The 16,421-nt window shown below is 37.1% G+C and overlaps 1 protein-coding gene across 1 annotated transcript in view; it reads right to left on the reverse strand.

The window, feature by feature from the left end:
• Positions 1-16,421, reverse strand: part of HECTD2 (HECT domain E3 ubiquitin protein ligase 2) — a 95,467-nt gene that overhangs the window by 35,030 nt on the left and 44,016 nt on the right. The window contains 2 exon segments of the mRNA XM_017896331.1: positions 438-483; positions 5,006-5,070. Of these exon segments, the coding sequence (XP_017751820.1) occupies positions 438-483; positions 5,006-5,070 (111 nt within the window).

Genomic DNA, 16,421 nt, shown 5'->3' on the forward strand with positions numbered 1-16,421 from the left:
AATTCTAATTGAAATTACTGAAAACACATAGCAAAGTGAAAACCTACTAGATGGGAAAATAAAAGAAAATCCTGAAGCCTGTTAAAACTAGTTACAAGAAAGAGGTCTGAATGGAGGAGAAAGAAGTGCTTTCCATTCTGTTTGTTCCTGAACACTCTGGCAGGAACTATATCAAAATTTTAATCTCACATGTAATTTAGCTTCGGATTATTTATTTGTTATGGCTTTAATCTTATTTTCTTACTTTTAAAATCCCACTAATCTTTTAATCTTACTAATCTTACTTTTAAAAAATCTTCTGGTTACAGGTAACTATAATTCTAAAAGAATCAATAATGTTGCCCAAAATGATATTTAATATATAATATCATTTCACATACACATGTAGAGATTGAGATCTGACTTAGACAACTTCAACTAAGTTCTAGCTCTCTTACCTGTAAAAGTATAAAATATGCTCTAAGATCATCTTTTGTTCGTGGACTGAAAAAGAAACAAGAATAATTTATTATGGATGAAAGTTTAATTTCATAGCATCTAATGAAAAAGACCAGTAAATGTTTCCATGAAGATTGAGTTGAGAAAAGTCAAAAACTAGGATAAAATTAATATGCATTATTATTGAGATAGTCCATAATATGCTGAAAATACAGGTGCTTCTGTGCCTCTTCTAGGCTGGTTCTGAAGATAACGAAAGACTGAGCTAACTAGGCTGTAACATTTTGTGAGGTAAATATGATTAATTCTGGAAGTAGTTAGGAGTGTAATAAAAAAATCAATTTTAGAATTTAGAATACTTATGCTTTGTTTTAATAAAGGATAATCTTAAGAACATTTATGTATTAAAGAAAGAAAATAAGCTTGTGTTTCTAGGTTCATTCCTAAAGTGATGTAGAAATGTACATAAATCAAATCATACTTTAAACGCATTCAGTATGCTTCTAACGGAAAGAATCATGAAAAGTAAGTAATTTTTTCCATCTTAATATGAATTCTCATAGTATCAGATTTGACCAAGAGCTTTTGTTATTCTCAAGGCTAATGAGCGTTTCTTGCCGGCTCAAGATTTATTTGGTACATTCTCACAGATATCTGGAAGTAACTTCTTGAATTGAAAATGGTTCACCTCTATGACAACCAGATGCAATTCATGATTCCTAACTGGGTCCTGGATTGAAAAACAAAACCCAGATATTAAAGTTTTTGTTATTCTCCATGCTGACGAGTGTTTCTTTCTTGCCTGCTCAAGATTATCATCTATTCCTCCAAGTCCTTTCCTGTCCTACCTAGAGCTTCATAATCTTGGCAAGGTCATTTATGCATGCATAAATTATCAGGCATGCACAATAAATTGTATGAGTAGGTCTGATTTCTTAGAATTTTTTTAAACGATAGTTCTACTATAATATTCAGGAAGCAGCTAACTCCCAGTTTGGCCTTAACCCTTCAGTCCTCAGACACTTAACTGAGATGTAACAGGGGTTTCTTCTTTGTGAGGCTAGTAATTGATATTCTGAAACGTGAGATATAGGAAAATATAATACAAAAGGTCAATTTTCTTATAATAAGCAAGAGTTTCTAACAGAAAACAGGCAAATCTGCAATAAAAAAAGACGAAAGTATGTGGAAAACTTACAAAAGGATAAATAAAATAGCAAGCAAATAATAAAATGTTAAGCTTATTAGTATTAAGGAAAAGTACATAAAATGAGATCCACTTTTCATTTATTAAATTAGGCCAAGTTTTGTTATAAGGAGATACCACTGAAGTCTCAGGCCCTCTGCTGTTAGAAGTGTCATTATCATAACTGCTTTGTAAAGAAATCTGAAAAAATGTATTAAGGGTCTTAAAATGTTTATACTCTGATGCAGTAATTATATTTCCAAAAAAATTTTATATAAAAAAAGAATATTTTGTACAAAATGTTCACTGTGGAATTATTCACATAAACAACCATTCTCGGAGAATGGTTAGATAAATTACAGTACATTCCTAAGTTATTAGTCAGACATTAAAAGTGTGGTTTAAGAAGTAAAATGCAAACAAATTACTAGAGTAATAAACTAAGAAAAGACCATTAAGTTAAAAGTCACATGAAACTACACAGTACAACTTTTAATTATTTCTAAAAGATGACTAAAAAACACTGTAAAATGTTAACTTTTTTACTTCTTTTTTTTTGAGACAGTGTCCCACTATCGATTCTGAAATTTATGAATTTACAAATAAAAAATAAAAGACATACATTAAAACAGTAGTGTCTGAGCAAATCCAGTCACCATCTTTGATATATACAAAAAAAACAATAATAGGAACGTGCTATATAAAAGTGAAGGCAGTAGACAGAAATTCTCAACAGCTCAACAAGCTGGAGTGCAGTGGCATGATCCTGGCTTACTACATACAACCTCTGCCTCCAGGATTCAAACGATTCTCCGGCCTCAGCCTTCTGAGTAAGCTGGGATTATAGGACTGTGCAACCACGTCTGGCTAATTTTGTATTTTAGTAGAAATGGGGTTTCACCATATTGGCCAGACTGATACCCTGNAACCAGATGCAATTCATGATTCCTAACTGGGTCCTGGATTGAAAAACAAAACCCAGATATTAAAGTTTTTGTTATTCTCCATGCTGACGAGTGTTTCTTTCTTGCCTGCTCAAGATTATCATCTATTCCTCCAAGTCCTTTCCTGTCCTACCTAGAGCTTCATAATCTTGGCAAGGTCATTTATGCATGCATAAATTATCAGGCATGCACAATAAATTGTATGAGTAGGTCTGATTTCTTAGAATTTTTTTAAACGATAGTTCTACTATAATATTCAGGAAGCAGCTAACTCCCAGTTTGGCCTTAACCCTTCAGTCCTCAGACACTTAACTGAGATGTAACAGGGGTTTCTTCTTTGTGAGGCTAGTAATTGATATTCTGAAACGTGAGATATAGGAAAATATAATACAAAAAGGTCAATTTTCTTATAATAAGCAAGAGTTTCTAACAGAAAAACAGGCAAATCTGCAATAAAAAAAGACGAAAGTATGTGGAAAACTTACAAAAGGATAAATAAAAATAGCAAGCAAATAATAAAATGTTAAGCTTATTAGTATTAAGGAAAAGTACATAAAAATGAGATCCACTTTTCATTTATTAAATTAGGCCAAGTTTTGTTATAAGGAGATACCACTGAAGTCTCAGGCCCTCTGCTGTTAGAAGTGTCATTATCATAACTGCTTTGTAAAGAAATCTGAAAAAATGTATTAAGGGTCTTAAAATGTTTATACTCTGATGCAGTAATTATATTTCCAAAAAAATTTTTATATAAAAAAAGAATATTTTTGTACAAAATGTTCACTGTGGAATTATTCACATAAACAACCATTCTCGGAGAATGGTTAGATAAATTACAGTACATTCCTAAGTTATTAGTCAGACATTAAAAGTGTGGTTTAAGAAGTAAAATGCAAACAAATTACTAGAGTAATAAACTAAGAAAAAGACCATTAAGTTAAAAGTCACATGAAACTACACAGTACAACTTTTTAATTATTTCTAAAAGATGACTAAAAAACACTGTAAAATGTTAACTTTTTTACTTCTTTTTTTTTGAGACAGTGTCCCACTATCGATTCTGAAATTTATGAATTTACAAATAAAAAATAAAAAGACATACATTAAAACAGTAGTGTCTGAGCAAATCCAGTCACCATCTTTGATATATACAAAAAAAACAATAATAGGAACGTGCTATATAAAAAGTGAAGGCAGTAGACAGAAATTCTCAACAGCTCAACAAGCTGGAGTGCAGTGGCATGATCCTGGCTTACTACATACAACCTCTGCCTCCAGGATTCAAACGATTCTCCGGCCTCAGCCTTCTGAGTAAGCTGGGATTATAGGACTGTGCAACCACGTCTGGCTAATTTTTGTATTTTTAGTAGAAATGGGGTTTCACCATATTGGCCAGACTGATACCCTGTTTTTTTTTTTTTGAGACTGTCGCCCAGGCTGGAGTGCACGGCGCGATCTCGGCTTACTGCAAGCTCCGCCTCCTGGGTTCAGGCCATTCTCCTGCCTCAGCCTCCTGAGTAGCTGGGACTAGAGGTGCCCGCCACCGCGCCCGGCTAATTTTTTTGTATTTTTAGTAGAGACGGGGTTTCACCGTGTTAGCCAGGATGGTCTCGATCTCCTGACCTTGTGATCCGCCCGCCTCGGCCTCCCAAAGTGCTGGGATTACAGGCGTGAGCCCCACACCCAGCCGATACTTTCTTCTTATGCTTCTCTGCCATCTCTATATTTTCTATAATAAGTATGAATTTCTTTCAAAATCAGAACAATTAAAAAATTATTAAAATATATATGGTATATGTAACATTACATTTAAGAATTCTACTTAGGTATTACTTTTAAACTAGACTTGGCATTCCTTTGGCTTTAACAGAATCTATTTAAATAATATACTTTTAATATAAATTTAAATATGTATTTTTAAAAGTACATTTTTATATTATGCATATTCATGGTTCAAAATATCATCAACTAAATTGCCCATGATTCCTTATATAAGAATCTAATATTTAGTTCTGACAGAAAAAAATATTTTAGTAGCTGGCCTTAGGTGTCCCCATATTAGAAATAAGAAAAATTTCGCTCTGGCTACCAGGAAGCCCAAGGCTAAATTTAATGCTCATTATTTCAGTTAGGTTACCAATGTAAGTACCCATTCCGTTTTTGTAAAGCATATATATCTGAACAGAAAAAACTTTACATACAATTTAAAAGTATTCACAGATCTTTTTATGCCCATCTATAGATCCTACTGAGAGGTCACAAATCTTAAGTTATACAGCTTTGTTGTAAATGGCTTATAATTATTTTTTCATCTACGTTATTATAACTCAACTAAAATCTTTTCTGAGAGTAAAATAGATACACATATGTTAAAGACATACAATGTGTAAGTTAGACTTCTATACTGATTAGCTAAATATTGAAAATATTAGTTTACCCTTTCCATTCTCGTAACAGGCTGTTAATGATTCCCTTTAGTACTGTCTTCTGAATGTCTTGAGGCTGTAGGCAAAAGAAAACAGTAAGGTAATTAGGATTACCTATTTAGGTGACGTTTATATGTTAAATACATTTACAGACCTGCTTCAGTAGTTAAAATCAGACTTGATGACTCAGGACTGACACTTAACAGTAGTACTGATTTTACATTTAAGAACTCTGGGCCGGGCGCGGTGGCTCAAGCCTGTAATCCCAGCACTTTGGGAGGCCGAGGCGGGCAGATCACGAGGTCAGGAGATCGAGACCATCCTGGCGAACATGGTGAAACCCCGTCTCTACTAAAAAAATACAAAAAACTAGCCAGGCGAGGTGGCGGCGCCTGTAGTCCCAGCTACTCGGGAGCCTGAGGCAGGAGAATGGCGGGAACCCAGGAGGCGGAGCTTGCAGTGAGCTGAGATCCGGCCACTTGCACTCCAGCCTGGGCGACAGAGTGAGACTCTGTCTCAAAAAAAAAAAAAAAAAAAAAAAAAAAAAAAGAACTCTGAGAACATCAATGACGTAAGATTACAATGAAAATATCCCAGGTATGTGTAGTGTACCATGCATCTAGTGTAACATGCACAAACATATATGGTGGTGGCTGATGACCAACAGAATTTTTATATAACTAATTTCACTTTCCTTGACCTGACAGGATAGACTAATGAACATGAATCTAAGAGTAACACGTTTACTAATATAATATTACCATTCTAGTTTAATAATCCAAATACTAAAAATTTTATTTACTATCAAACATCCTAAGAATAAATGAAAATAAAATACATCTAGATAATACTTTATAACAGAATAGAAGCTTCATTAACATGAAACTTCAAATAATCAGTAAAATTTGTGTCACGTTATATGAAAGAAGCAAATGCCAATAAGCATATATTATGCTTTTATTTAAAACCACAACCATTACTTCTAAGACATGTCTATCAGCACTCATTCAGCCTAGCTCTTACGTCATATACACATATACGTATATATTTAATATAGCATTCCTTTCTCTTCCTCTGCTTACAGTAACCCTGCACACCCAGAAAGTACCCCTGCTCAACCACTCAGTGTTTGCCCCTGAGCAACAAAAGCTGCAGGAGAAAAATCAAACAAATGTGCTGACTGGATATACTTTATGACCACAAATCTCAAAAGGACACTCAATACCACTGACAGTCCCACAACATTTCTATAGTTCACTTACTTCTCTACACTTCAAGACAATTGTATTTCAAACCTTCTTATTCCTCAAATCTGTAACACCTCCTTCCCAGCACAGTTCCCAGCTATAACCTTGCTACACACTTCAGTGAAAAAACAGATGCACCCAGATAACAGATTCACTGTCCCAATGTAAATTCTGCCAATTCGCCTGCAACTGCACTTGACCAAGGCCAACCCCTTCATTAGAGTCCTACATCCCATCCCCTCTCATACCTCGTCAAGGACATGGTTATTAAAGTTTTTTCTCTCCCCTGTATCATCCATTTCTCCCTCTCTACTAAAACATTCCTAGCAGTATAACAACACAGACTAACATCACTGGCACTGATTTGCCGTTCTTCTCCACTTTGCTCTATGCCCTCAGAAGCCAATTCTGAACGACTATATCAACTAGACTCCTTTGCCTTCTGACTGGGTTCAGTTAATAGAAAGCACTAGCAGAAAAGAAGAGAGTGTGAAGTTGGGGTACTTGTTCCCTCAGGTCCCCACCTGCAGGGTCACCATGGGATGGTTGTCATGGGTCGGCTGTGTCCCTAGAGTGAAAGTCCCATCTCCTGTAAAGCAGCCCTCTCACCCACAGTTCATCTCTAGATTCTCCCCTGGGCACTGTGCTCTCCTTATGGTCTCACTTACTCTGTCAACAACTTTGTAAATAATCCAATTTACCAATCTGAGCGTGTTGTCTGTTTACTACCAGGACCCTGACTGATGTATTGCCTTTATTTAAAACATCTCGTTTGGGCCATCTTCTAGCTACCACCTCATTTCTCTGCTTCCCTTCATAGTGAAAGTTCTCAAGAATCATCTGTACTATCTCTTCTCATTGTCTGTCAACTCATTCCAAATAGGTTTATCAAAGTCTTATTAGACTCTTACTAAAAAGTCATCAATTATCTATAGTTTATGAAAGACAATGGTCAATTCTCTGAGACAAAATGTCCCAGCAACATTTGACAAGGTGGACTACTTTTCTTCTTTAAACACTTTGATCTCTCCTTTGCAAATGCCTTATCCATCTAATTAAATGGCAACAGTATCCACTCAGTTTCCTGTCTTTCTTGCCTTTGAGTGCCACATCCAATGTACTGGAAGTTTTACTAGCTCTACTCCCTAATATATGAGTCTGAACATTTCTATTTTCATGGCCAAAATTGCTAATCCAAATACCAACTTTTGCTTCAACTACTACAATGCCTTCCTAACTCCTTTCTCTTGACACACTACAGACCATTTTCTGCTAAGCATCTAGAGAGATCTTTCTTAATTATAAACGATCCCTGCCTAAAATACTCAATGACTTTCCATTACAATATAACTAAACTCACATGGCCATATGCAGTCTCATTTCTTACCAACCCAGTCTTCTCCTTTCTCCCTAATCGCCAAGCTTTAGTCTCACAAGCCTTATTTCTGAATTTGCCAAGTATGTTCCCTTCTCAGGGCCTTTTTATTAGCTGCCACTTCTGTTAGTGTGCTGCTCTCACAGATTTTCTCATGGTTTGAATTATTTTCATCATTAAGACCTCAGTTGTTGCTTTACAGAGGCCCTCCCTGAGCTTCCTAGCTAAAAGCAACCACTAATCACTCATTACATTGCCCTATCTTCTCGAAGCACTTGTCAGTATCTGAAATTATATTTCTTCACATTTGTTTTCACATTTATTTTCTATCTATAACCTGCCCCCAATAGAAATTAGAATATAAGCTACTTAGAGCTTTATATGACATGCATTTTTGTTTAATAGTGTATCTCCAATGCCAAGACAATACATACTCACTGACTAGCTGTTCAACTGTTTGCATACTTAGGTTGAATCCTTCCAAGGTGCAAATAAAAAATCAACCTCTTCTGTATAACCTTGCTAACTCCAGGGATTTCTCTCTCATCTGATCATCTGTAGTATTTACTTTCCTAAAGGCCGTATCTTCTGAAGTTAGTAACAATGATTTCAACTTCCTTTGGGTTAGAATGTGCCTGGTATATATTCTATATACCCTTACTTTCAACCTTTTTAGGTATCTCGTGTGCTTAGCATGGAATATAATTTTTAAAAATTCAAAGTGATAGTCTCTTCTAACCAGTGAGTTTAGTGCATTTATATTTGTTGTTCAATTACTTATTCCTGTATTTGGACTTGTTTGTGCAATCTTACTTTTCGTTTTCTGTTTAACTCACTTTTTAATGCTTCTTTTTCCCATTCCCCTACTCTCCAGTTAAGAAAGTTATTTGTTCCATTTGCACTGTTTTAGAGGTTACTTTCAACTTCTTATTATTCATAGTTAACAAGCCTAAGTTAATATCCTACTCTTTCTTTAGAGCATCTTAGAATACTTTTAATTCCAATAAGCTTCCCCTACTTACGTGCTGTTATTCTCCCCATCTTTTGGCTTTTTCTTCTTAATCACACACATTAGACATCAATTTTATGCAGGCATTTTAAATACAGTAGACCCTTGAGCAACATGAGAGTTAGGAATGCTGACCCCCAATGCAGTAGAAAAATCCATGTATAACTTTTGACTCCCCCAAAACTTAACTATCAATAGCTACTGTTGATCAGAACCTCATCAATAATATAGTCTATTAACACATATTTTATATGTATTAGGTATTACACACTGAATTCTTATGATAAAATAGAGAAAATACAATGTTATTAAGAAAATCACAAGAGAAAATACATTTACTATTAAGTGGAAGCAGACCATCATAAAGGTCTTTATCCTCATTATTTTCACACTGAGTAGGCTAAGGAGGAGGCTGAAGAGGAGGAGTTGGTCTTGCTGTCTCAGACATGGTAGAGGCGGAATAAAATCTGTGTATGAGTGAACTCATGCAGTTCAAACCCATGATGTTTAAGGGTCAACTGTATTTATGAATTTCTTTTTCATCATTCTTTCTTATATCTCAGATACTACTTCTAAAATATATCTTTTAAAGTTTAAGTATATGTCTGTTGTTGGTAAAGGCAGTTTTTGTTCATTATAAATATCTTAAAGTCATCCTCATTCTTGGAAGTCAGTTTCTCCGGCTACATCAATCAATGTTTATATTCTTTTCTTTTAGTATTTTGAAAATATTACTTCAGGTTTTTGGCTCCCAGATTGCTGTGGAGCCAGTTAATTTTCCTTTATGAATGATTTGTCTTTTCCCTTTGATTACTTATAAGGTATCTTTATTACAATGTTCCAATTTCACGACTGTGTCTGCATTTCTTTTATCTTGCTTAGTATATACTGTGTTTCCCCTGTTATTTGTGGATTCATATCTTAGATCAGTTATGGAAAACTCCCAGGTATTAAATATACCCCCATTCTTTCTGTGCCATAATTTTTAGACTCAAAATACAATGAAGTTTAGTCTTTCTTATTCCATCTTCTATATATCTTTATTATTTTTATAGTTTATCTCTTTTCCCCTCTGAGTTCTACTCTGAGAAATTTCTTCTTCACGTCTACCTTCCAGTTTACTAATTCTTTTTTCAGCAGTCTCCAATCTGCTGTTTAATCTATTAATTTCTCTACTTCTAAAAATTTATTTGGTATCAAAGATATTTTAGATAGTCTCATTGTTCATAATCTCAACATCTGTAACAGCCATTCTGACTGGTGTGAGATGTTATGTCATTGTGGTTTTGGTTTGCAATTCTCTAATGATCAGTAATGCTGAGCATTTCTTCATACGCTGGCTGGACTCATGTATGTCTTCTTTTGAGGTGTCTGCTCATGTCCTTTGCCTACTTTTTAATGAAGTTGTTTGCTTTTGCTTATTAATTTATTTCAGTTCTCTATGGATTCTGGATATTAGACCTCTGTTGGATGCACAGTTTGCAAAGATTTTCTCCTATTCTGCAGGTTGTCTACTTACTGTGTTGATAGTTTCTTTTGCTGTGCAGAAGCTCTTCAGTTTAATTAGATCACATTAATCAATTATTGCTTTTGTCGCAATTACTTTTGGCATCTTTATCATGAAATCTTTGCTAGGGCCTATGTCCAGAATATTTCCTAGGTTATCTTCCAGGCTTTTTATACCTTCAGTTTTTACATTAAAGTCTTTACTTTGTCTTGAGTTGATTTTTGTATATGATGAAAGAAATGGGTCCACTTTCAATCTTTTACATATAGCTAGCGAGTTATCCCAGCACTATTTATTGAACAGGGAATCTTTTCCCTATTGCTTTTGTGAACTCTGTCAAAGATCAGATGGTTGTAGGTGTGTGTCATTAGTTCTAGGCTCTATTCTGTTTCATTGGTCTATGTCTGTTTCTGAACCAGTACCATGTTGTTTTGGTTGCTGTGGCTTGTAGTATAGTTTGAAGCCAGGTAATGTGATGCCTCCAGTTTTATTCTCTTGTTTTAGGATTGCCTTGGCTAATCAAACTCTTTTTTGGTTTCATATGAATTTTAAAACAGTTTTCTTTCCTGACTCTATGAAGAATGCCATTGTAGTTTGATTGGAATAACACTGAAACTGTAAATTGCTTTGGGCAGTATGGCCACTTTAATGATACTTATTCTTCCTATCCTTGAGCATGGAATGTTTTTCCATTTGTTTGTTCATCTCTAATTTCTCTGAGCAGTGTTTTGTAATTCTCACTGTTAATGCACTTTTACCTCACTGGTTAGCAATACTCATAGGTATTTTATTCTTTTTGTGGCTATTGTGAGTGGAACTGCGTTCTTGATTTGCTCTCAGCTTAGATGTTGGTGTACAGAAATGCTACTGATTTTTGTATACTGATTTTGTATTCAGAAACTTTGCTGAAATTGTTCTTCAGGTCTAGGAGCTTTTGGGCAGAGGGCATGGGGTATTCTAGGTATAGAATAATATCATCTGCAAACATTTGACTTCCTCCCTTCCTATTTTGATGCCTTTCTATTTCCTTCTCTTGCCTAACTGCTCTGGCTAGGACTTCCAGTACTATGTTGAATAGGAATGGTGAGAGTGTGCATCCTTGTCTTGGGCTGGTTCTCAAGAGGAAGACTTGTAGCTTTTGCTCATTCAGTATGATGTTGGCTGTGGGTTTGTCACAGATGATTCCTATTATTTTGAGGTATGTTCCTTCAATGCCTAGTTGTTGAGGGTTTTTAACATGCAGGGAAGCTGAATTTTATCAAAAGCCTTTTCTGCATCTATTGAGATAATCATGTGGTTTTTGTGTTTAGTTCTGTTATGTGATGAATCACATTTATTGATATGTGTAGGAAGAACCAACCTTGTATACTAGGGATAATGCTTACTTGATCATGGTGGATTCGCTTGTTGATGTGCTTTTAGATTCAGTTTGCTAGTATTTTGCTGAGAATTTTTGCATCAATGTTTATCAAGGATATTGGCTTGAAGTTTTCTTCATGTGTGTGTGTGTGTGCGTGTGCGTGTGCGTGTGTGTGTCTGCCACACACAAAAGATATCAAGATGATGCTGGCCTCACAGAACGAGTTAGGGGAAGAGTCCCTCCTCTTCAATTTTTTGGAATAGTTTCAGTAGAAATGGTGCCATCTCTTTGTACATCTGGTAGAATTCAGCTGTGAACCCACCTGGTTCTGGGCTTTTTTTGGGGGGGGGGGTTGGTAAGCTGTTTCTTACTGAATCAATTTCAGAGCTCATTATTGGTCTGTTCAGAGTCTCCATTTCTTCCTGGTTCCATCTTGGGATGGAACTCCTTCAGTTCAACTCTGATTTTGGTTATTTGTCTTGTGTTAGTTTTGGGGTCAGTTTGTGCTTGTTTCTATAGATTTTCTAGGTGTGATATTACGTTTATTTGAGATCTTTCTAACATTTTGATGTAGGCGTTTAGATCTATAAAATTTCCTTTCACAATGCTTTAGCTGGGTCCGAGATTTTGGTATGTTGTATCTTTGTTCTCATTAGTTTCAATACATTTCTTGATTTCTGCTTTAATTTCACTGCTTACCCAAAAGTCATTCAGGAGCACACTGTTTTAATTTCCTTATAATTGTATGCTTTTGAGTGGTTTTCTCAGTATGGATTTCTATTTTTATTGTGCAATGGTGGTTGGTATGAATTCATTTTTTTAAAGTTTGCTGAGAATTGTTTTATGGTTGTGTGGTCAATCTTTAAGTATGTGTTCTGTAAACTTCAGAAGAATGTGTATTCTGTTGTTTTGGGGTGAAGAGTTCTATAGATACCTGTTAGGTCCATTTGGTCAAATGACAAGTTCAGGTCCCATGTGTCTTTGTTAGTTTCTTCCTCAATCATCTAATATTGTCAGTGGGGTGTTGAAGTCTCCCACTATTATTGTGTGGTTATCTAAGTCTCTTTGTAGATCTCTAAGAAGTTCCTTTATAAATCTAGGTGCTCCTGTATTAGGTACATATGTATTTGGGATAGTTAAGTCTTCTTGTTGAACTGAACTCTATACCATTATGTAATGCTCTTGTCTTGATTATTGTTGGTTTAAAAGTCTGCTTTGTCTGAAATTGCAATAACAATTGCTGCTCTTTTTTCTTTTCTATTGTTCTTGCTAGAGCTTTCTCTGTTGCTTTACTTTGAGCCTATGGATGTTACTGTATGTGAGATGGGTCTCTTGAAGACAGCATATAGTTTGGTCTTTCTTCTTATCCAACTTGCCACTGTGTGCCTTTTAAGTAGGCATTTAGCCTTTTTACATTCCTGTCATCATGTTGTTAAGTTGGTTATTATGCAGACTTGATTTTGTGGTTGCTTTACAGTGTCAATGGTTTATGTGCTTAAGTGTGTTTTTGTGGTGGCCGGTAACAGTTTTTCCTTTCCATATTTAGCACTCCCTTAAGGATCTCTCGTAAGGCAGGTTTGGTGGTAACGAATTCCCTTAGCATTTACTTATCAGAAAAGTATCTTATTTCTCCTTCAATTATGAAGCTTTGTTTGGTTGTATATGAAATTTTTGGTTGGAATATCTTTTTGTTAAGAACGCTGAATATAGGCTCCCAATCTCTTCTGTCTCGTAGGGTTTCTGGCCAAAGGTCTGCTGTTAGCCTGATAGGGTTCCCACTGGAGGTGATCTGCTCTTTCTCTGGAGCTGCCTTTAACATTTTTTCATTCATTTTGACTTTGGAGAATCTGAGGACTGTGTGTCTTGGGGATGGTCATCTTGTATATTGCAGGGGTTCTCTGAATTTCCTGAATTTGAACGTTGGCTTCTCTAGTGAGGCTGGGGAAATTTTCATGGATGATATCCTCAAATCTGTTTTCCAAATTGCTTGCTTTTTCTCCCTCTCTTTCCGAGATGTCAATGAGTTGTAGATTTGGTCTCTTTACATAATCCCATATTTCTTGTAGCCTTTGTTCATTCTTATTTTTTATTTTTGTTTGACTGAGCTATTTAGGAGAATCAGTCTTTGAGCTCTGAAATTCTTTCTTTAGCTTGGTCAATCCTGCTGTTAATGTTTGCAACTGTACTCTGATTTTTTTTTTTTTTTTTTTGAGACAGCGTCTAACTCTGTTGTTCAGGCTGCAGTGTGGTGGCACAATGATAGCTCACTGCAGTTTTGAACTCCTGGGCTTAAGCGATCCTCCCACTAAAGCCTCCCAAGTACCTGGGACTATAAGCATGCACCACTATACCCAGCTAACTTTAAAAACATTTTTCTGTAAAGATGGGGTAAAATTTGTGAAGTGAGTTTTTCAGCTCTGTCACATCAGTTTGGTTCTTTCTTAAAACAGTCATTTCATCTTTCATCTCCTGTATTATTTTATTGTATTCTTCAGATTCCTTATATTGGGCTTCTACTTTCTCCTGAATCTCAATGATCTTTGTTCCTGTCCACATTCTGAATTCTACTTCTGTCATTTCAGCCTGGTTAAGATTCATTGCTGGGGAACTAGTGTGGTCATTTGGAGGTGAGAAGACACTGCCTTTTTGAGTTGCCAGAGTTCTTGTGCTGGTTCTTTCTCATCTGAGTGGGTTGACGTTCCTTCAGTTTCTGGAGCTGCTATCCTTTGAATGGGATTTTTTTTTTTTTTTTTTTTGCTTTTATCTTCTTTGATGCATTTCTGGGTTTGATTGTGGCATAAAGTGGGTTCAGTTGAATGGCTCTGTTTCTGGAAAATTTTAGCGGGCCAAGGCTCAGCTCAGCACTCCTGGGCTGCATGCTCTAACTCTGGGGGGTTCTGGTACCAAGCCCCTGGCTTTGTTCTCTGGCCCCTCTAGGTTAGGAACCTGCTGTGCCAAAAGGGCTGAAGTTTTCTTGGTCCACTGGCAATAACATTCTGATAAGTGGTGTCAGACAAAACACTTCACTGGGGTGGTGGCAGTTGGATCCATGCTTGCTTGCAAGTGCCAGCAGCCACTCAGAGCCATGTGGTGGGATGCACACACATCTACTGAAGCAAGGTACTAGTGGGAGTGGGCTTGTGGCATTGTTCCATGCTCTTGAGCTGGCAGCAGTGGTGGTGCAGTAGGTGTGGGGTGCTGGTGGGGGGTAGGAATGCTGGACTCTGTGCACATGCATTTGCACCAGCACTGGTGGCAGCATGGGGGTGGTGGGGGGGCAAGTTGCTAGTGTCTGTGTGCATGTTTGCAGCAGCAATGGTGGAATGACTGGGTGCCCACATGCCAGTGGGGGCAGCAGCATGTACTCATGCAGCAGTAGCATGGTGGGTTACGCACACACACTGGTGGGGAGAAGTGAGGTCCACTCACTCGCAAACCTTGGCAAAGCAGTGGGAATGTGGCTGTGGACAAATGCATGCTGGTAAAGCTGCGGAGGGGAGGTTGTGGTGGGGGGAAGTTGCAGGTAGGCTAGTATGTGTTGGCAGGGGCCACTCTGCTGGAACCTATGATGGTCAGGAGTGGTCTGCTGGTGAAGGAGCTACGCCCCAGGAAGTACCCTGGTTGGGCACTGAGGGTGCACTGCAAGTGAGTGTGGCCAAGCTGGGGCCTTGAGAGAGGTCAGCTGTCAGGGGGACACTCAGATTGGTCTGGCACCATCTCACAGGCAAGAATACTCTACTCTGTCCAGGTCTGACAGTTATCTCAAGGTTAAAGTCTCCTAGAGGAGCATGGTGTGCCTTGAGGGATGGGAATCCCTGGCCATGCTCCACTACAGATGTTCTCATACCAAACCATCTGGGCACCACACAGGGTGGAGTCCTACCCCTCCTACATGTGTTAGCAGTTCACCCTGCCAGCTCAAGTGTTCATGGGGGTCATAGAATCTCCTGTTGCCAGGATTCCGGAGGTCCGTGATAAGAGCGGCTACTCCTTGCCTGTTCAACTCACCCTTTCCACAGGAGTTGCTGGGGGTCGTGAATGAGTCGCATTACTTGGTAGCCCCACCCAGGCTTCCCAGCTCCCTTCAGCCCAGCTTCTGTGTCCTCCATCTGTTCAATTTCAAAGCCTTCTCTCTGAAGATGTGCTTGGAGTGTGCCAATCTTCCTGATGTCCAGTCTCTCCGTGGCAGATGTTCCTCCTGGCTGCATCTAGTTGGCCATCTTGGCTCTAAATCTCCATTACTGTTATTCTTAATAGACTTTTAAGACTAGCTTCCTTCAATTAGTAGTATGTATTTAAGGTTTCTCCATGTCTTTTTGTGATTTGGTATCTCATTTCTTCTTATCACTGAATAATTTCCATGATATGGAATGTACCACAGTTTATCCCTTCACCTATGGAAGGACATTTTTGGTAATTATTAATAAGGCTGCTGTAACCACTTGTGTGCAGGTTTTTGGGTGAACATAAATTGTTAACTCATTTGTGTAAATACATATGAGTGTAAGTGAGGGATCATGTGGTAAGCCTATGTATAGCTTTGTAAAACAAATGAAAATACAACCTATCAAAATTTGTGAGATATAGCAAAAGCAGTGTTTAGGGGGAAATGTACAGCACTGAATGAATATATTAGCAAAAAACATCTGAAATTAATCATTTAAGTGTCCACCTTAGGAAACTAAAACAAAAGAGCAAATTAAATCCAAGGTAAGCAGAAGACAAGATAAAAAATTAGAGGAGAAGTCAATGAAACTTAAAAAAGGGAACGGAAAATCAACACAACCAAATGCTAATTTTTTGGACAAGATCAATAAAAGTGATAAGCCTCTAGCCAGACTAACCACAAAAGGAAGTGAGAAAACACTACTTACCAAATGAAAGATAATTCTCACACTGATTCTATAGACATTAAAAGGATAATTTATG

This window comes from Rhinopithecus bieti, unplaced genomic scaffold (genome assembly GCF_001698545.2).
Source record: "Rhinopithecus bieti isolate Rb0 unplaced genomic scaffold, ASM169854v2 scaffold_26871, whole genome shotgun sequence".
NCBI lineage: Eukaryota > Metazoa > Chordata > Mammalia > Primates > Cercopithecidae > Rhinopithecus > Rhinopithecus bieti.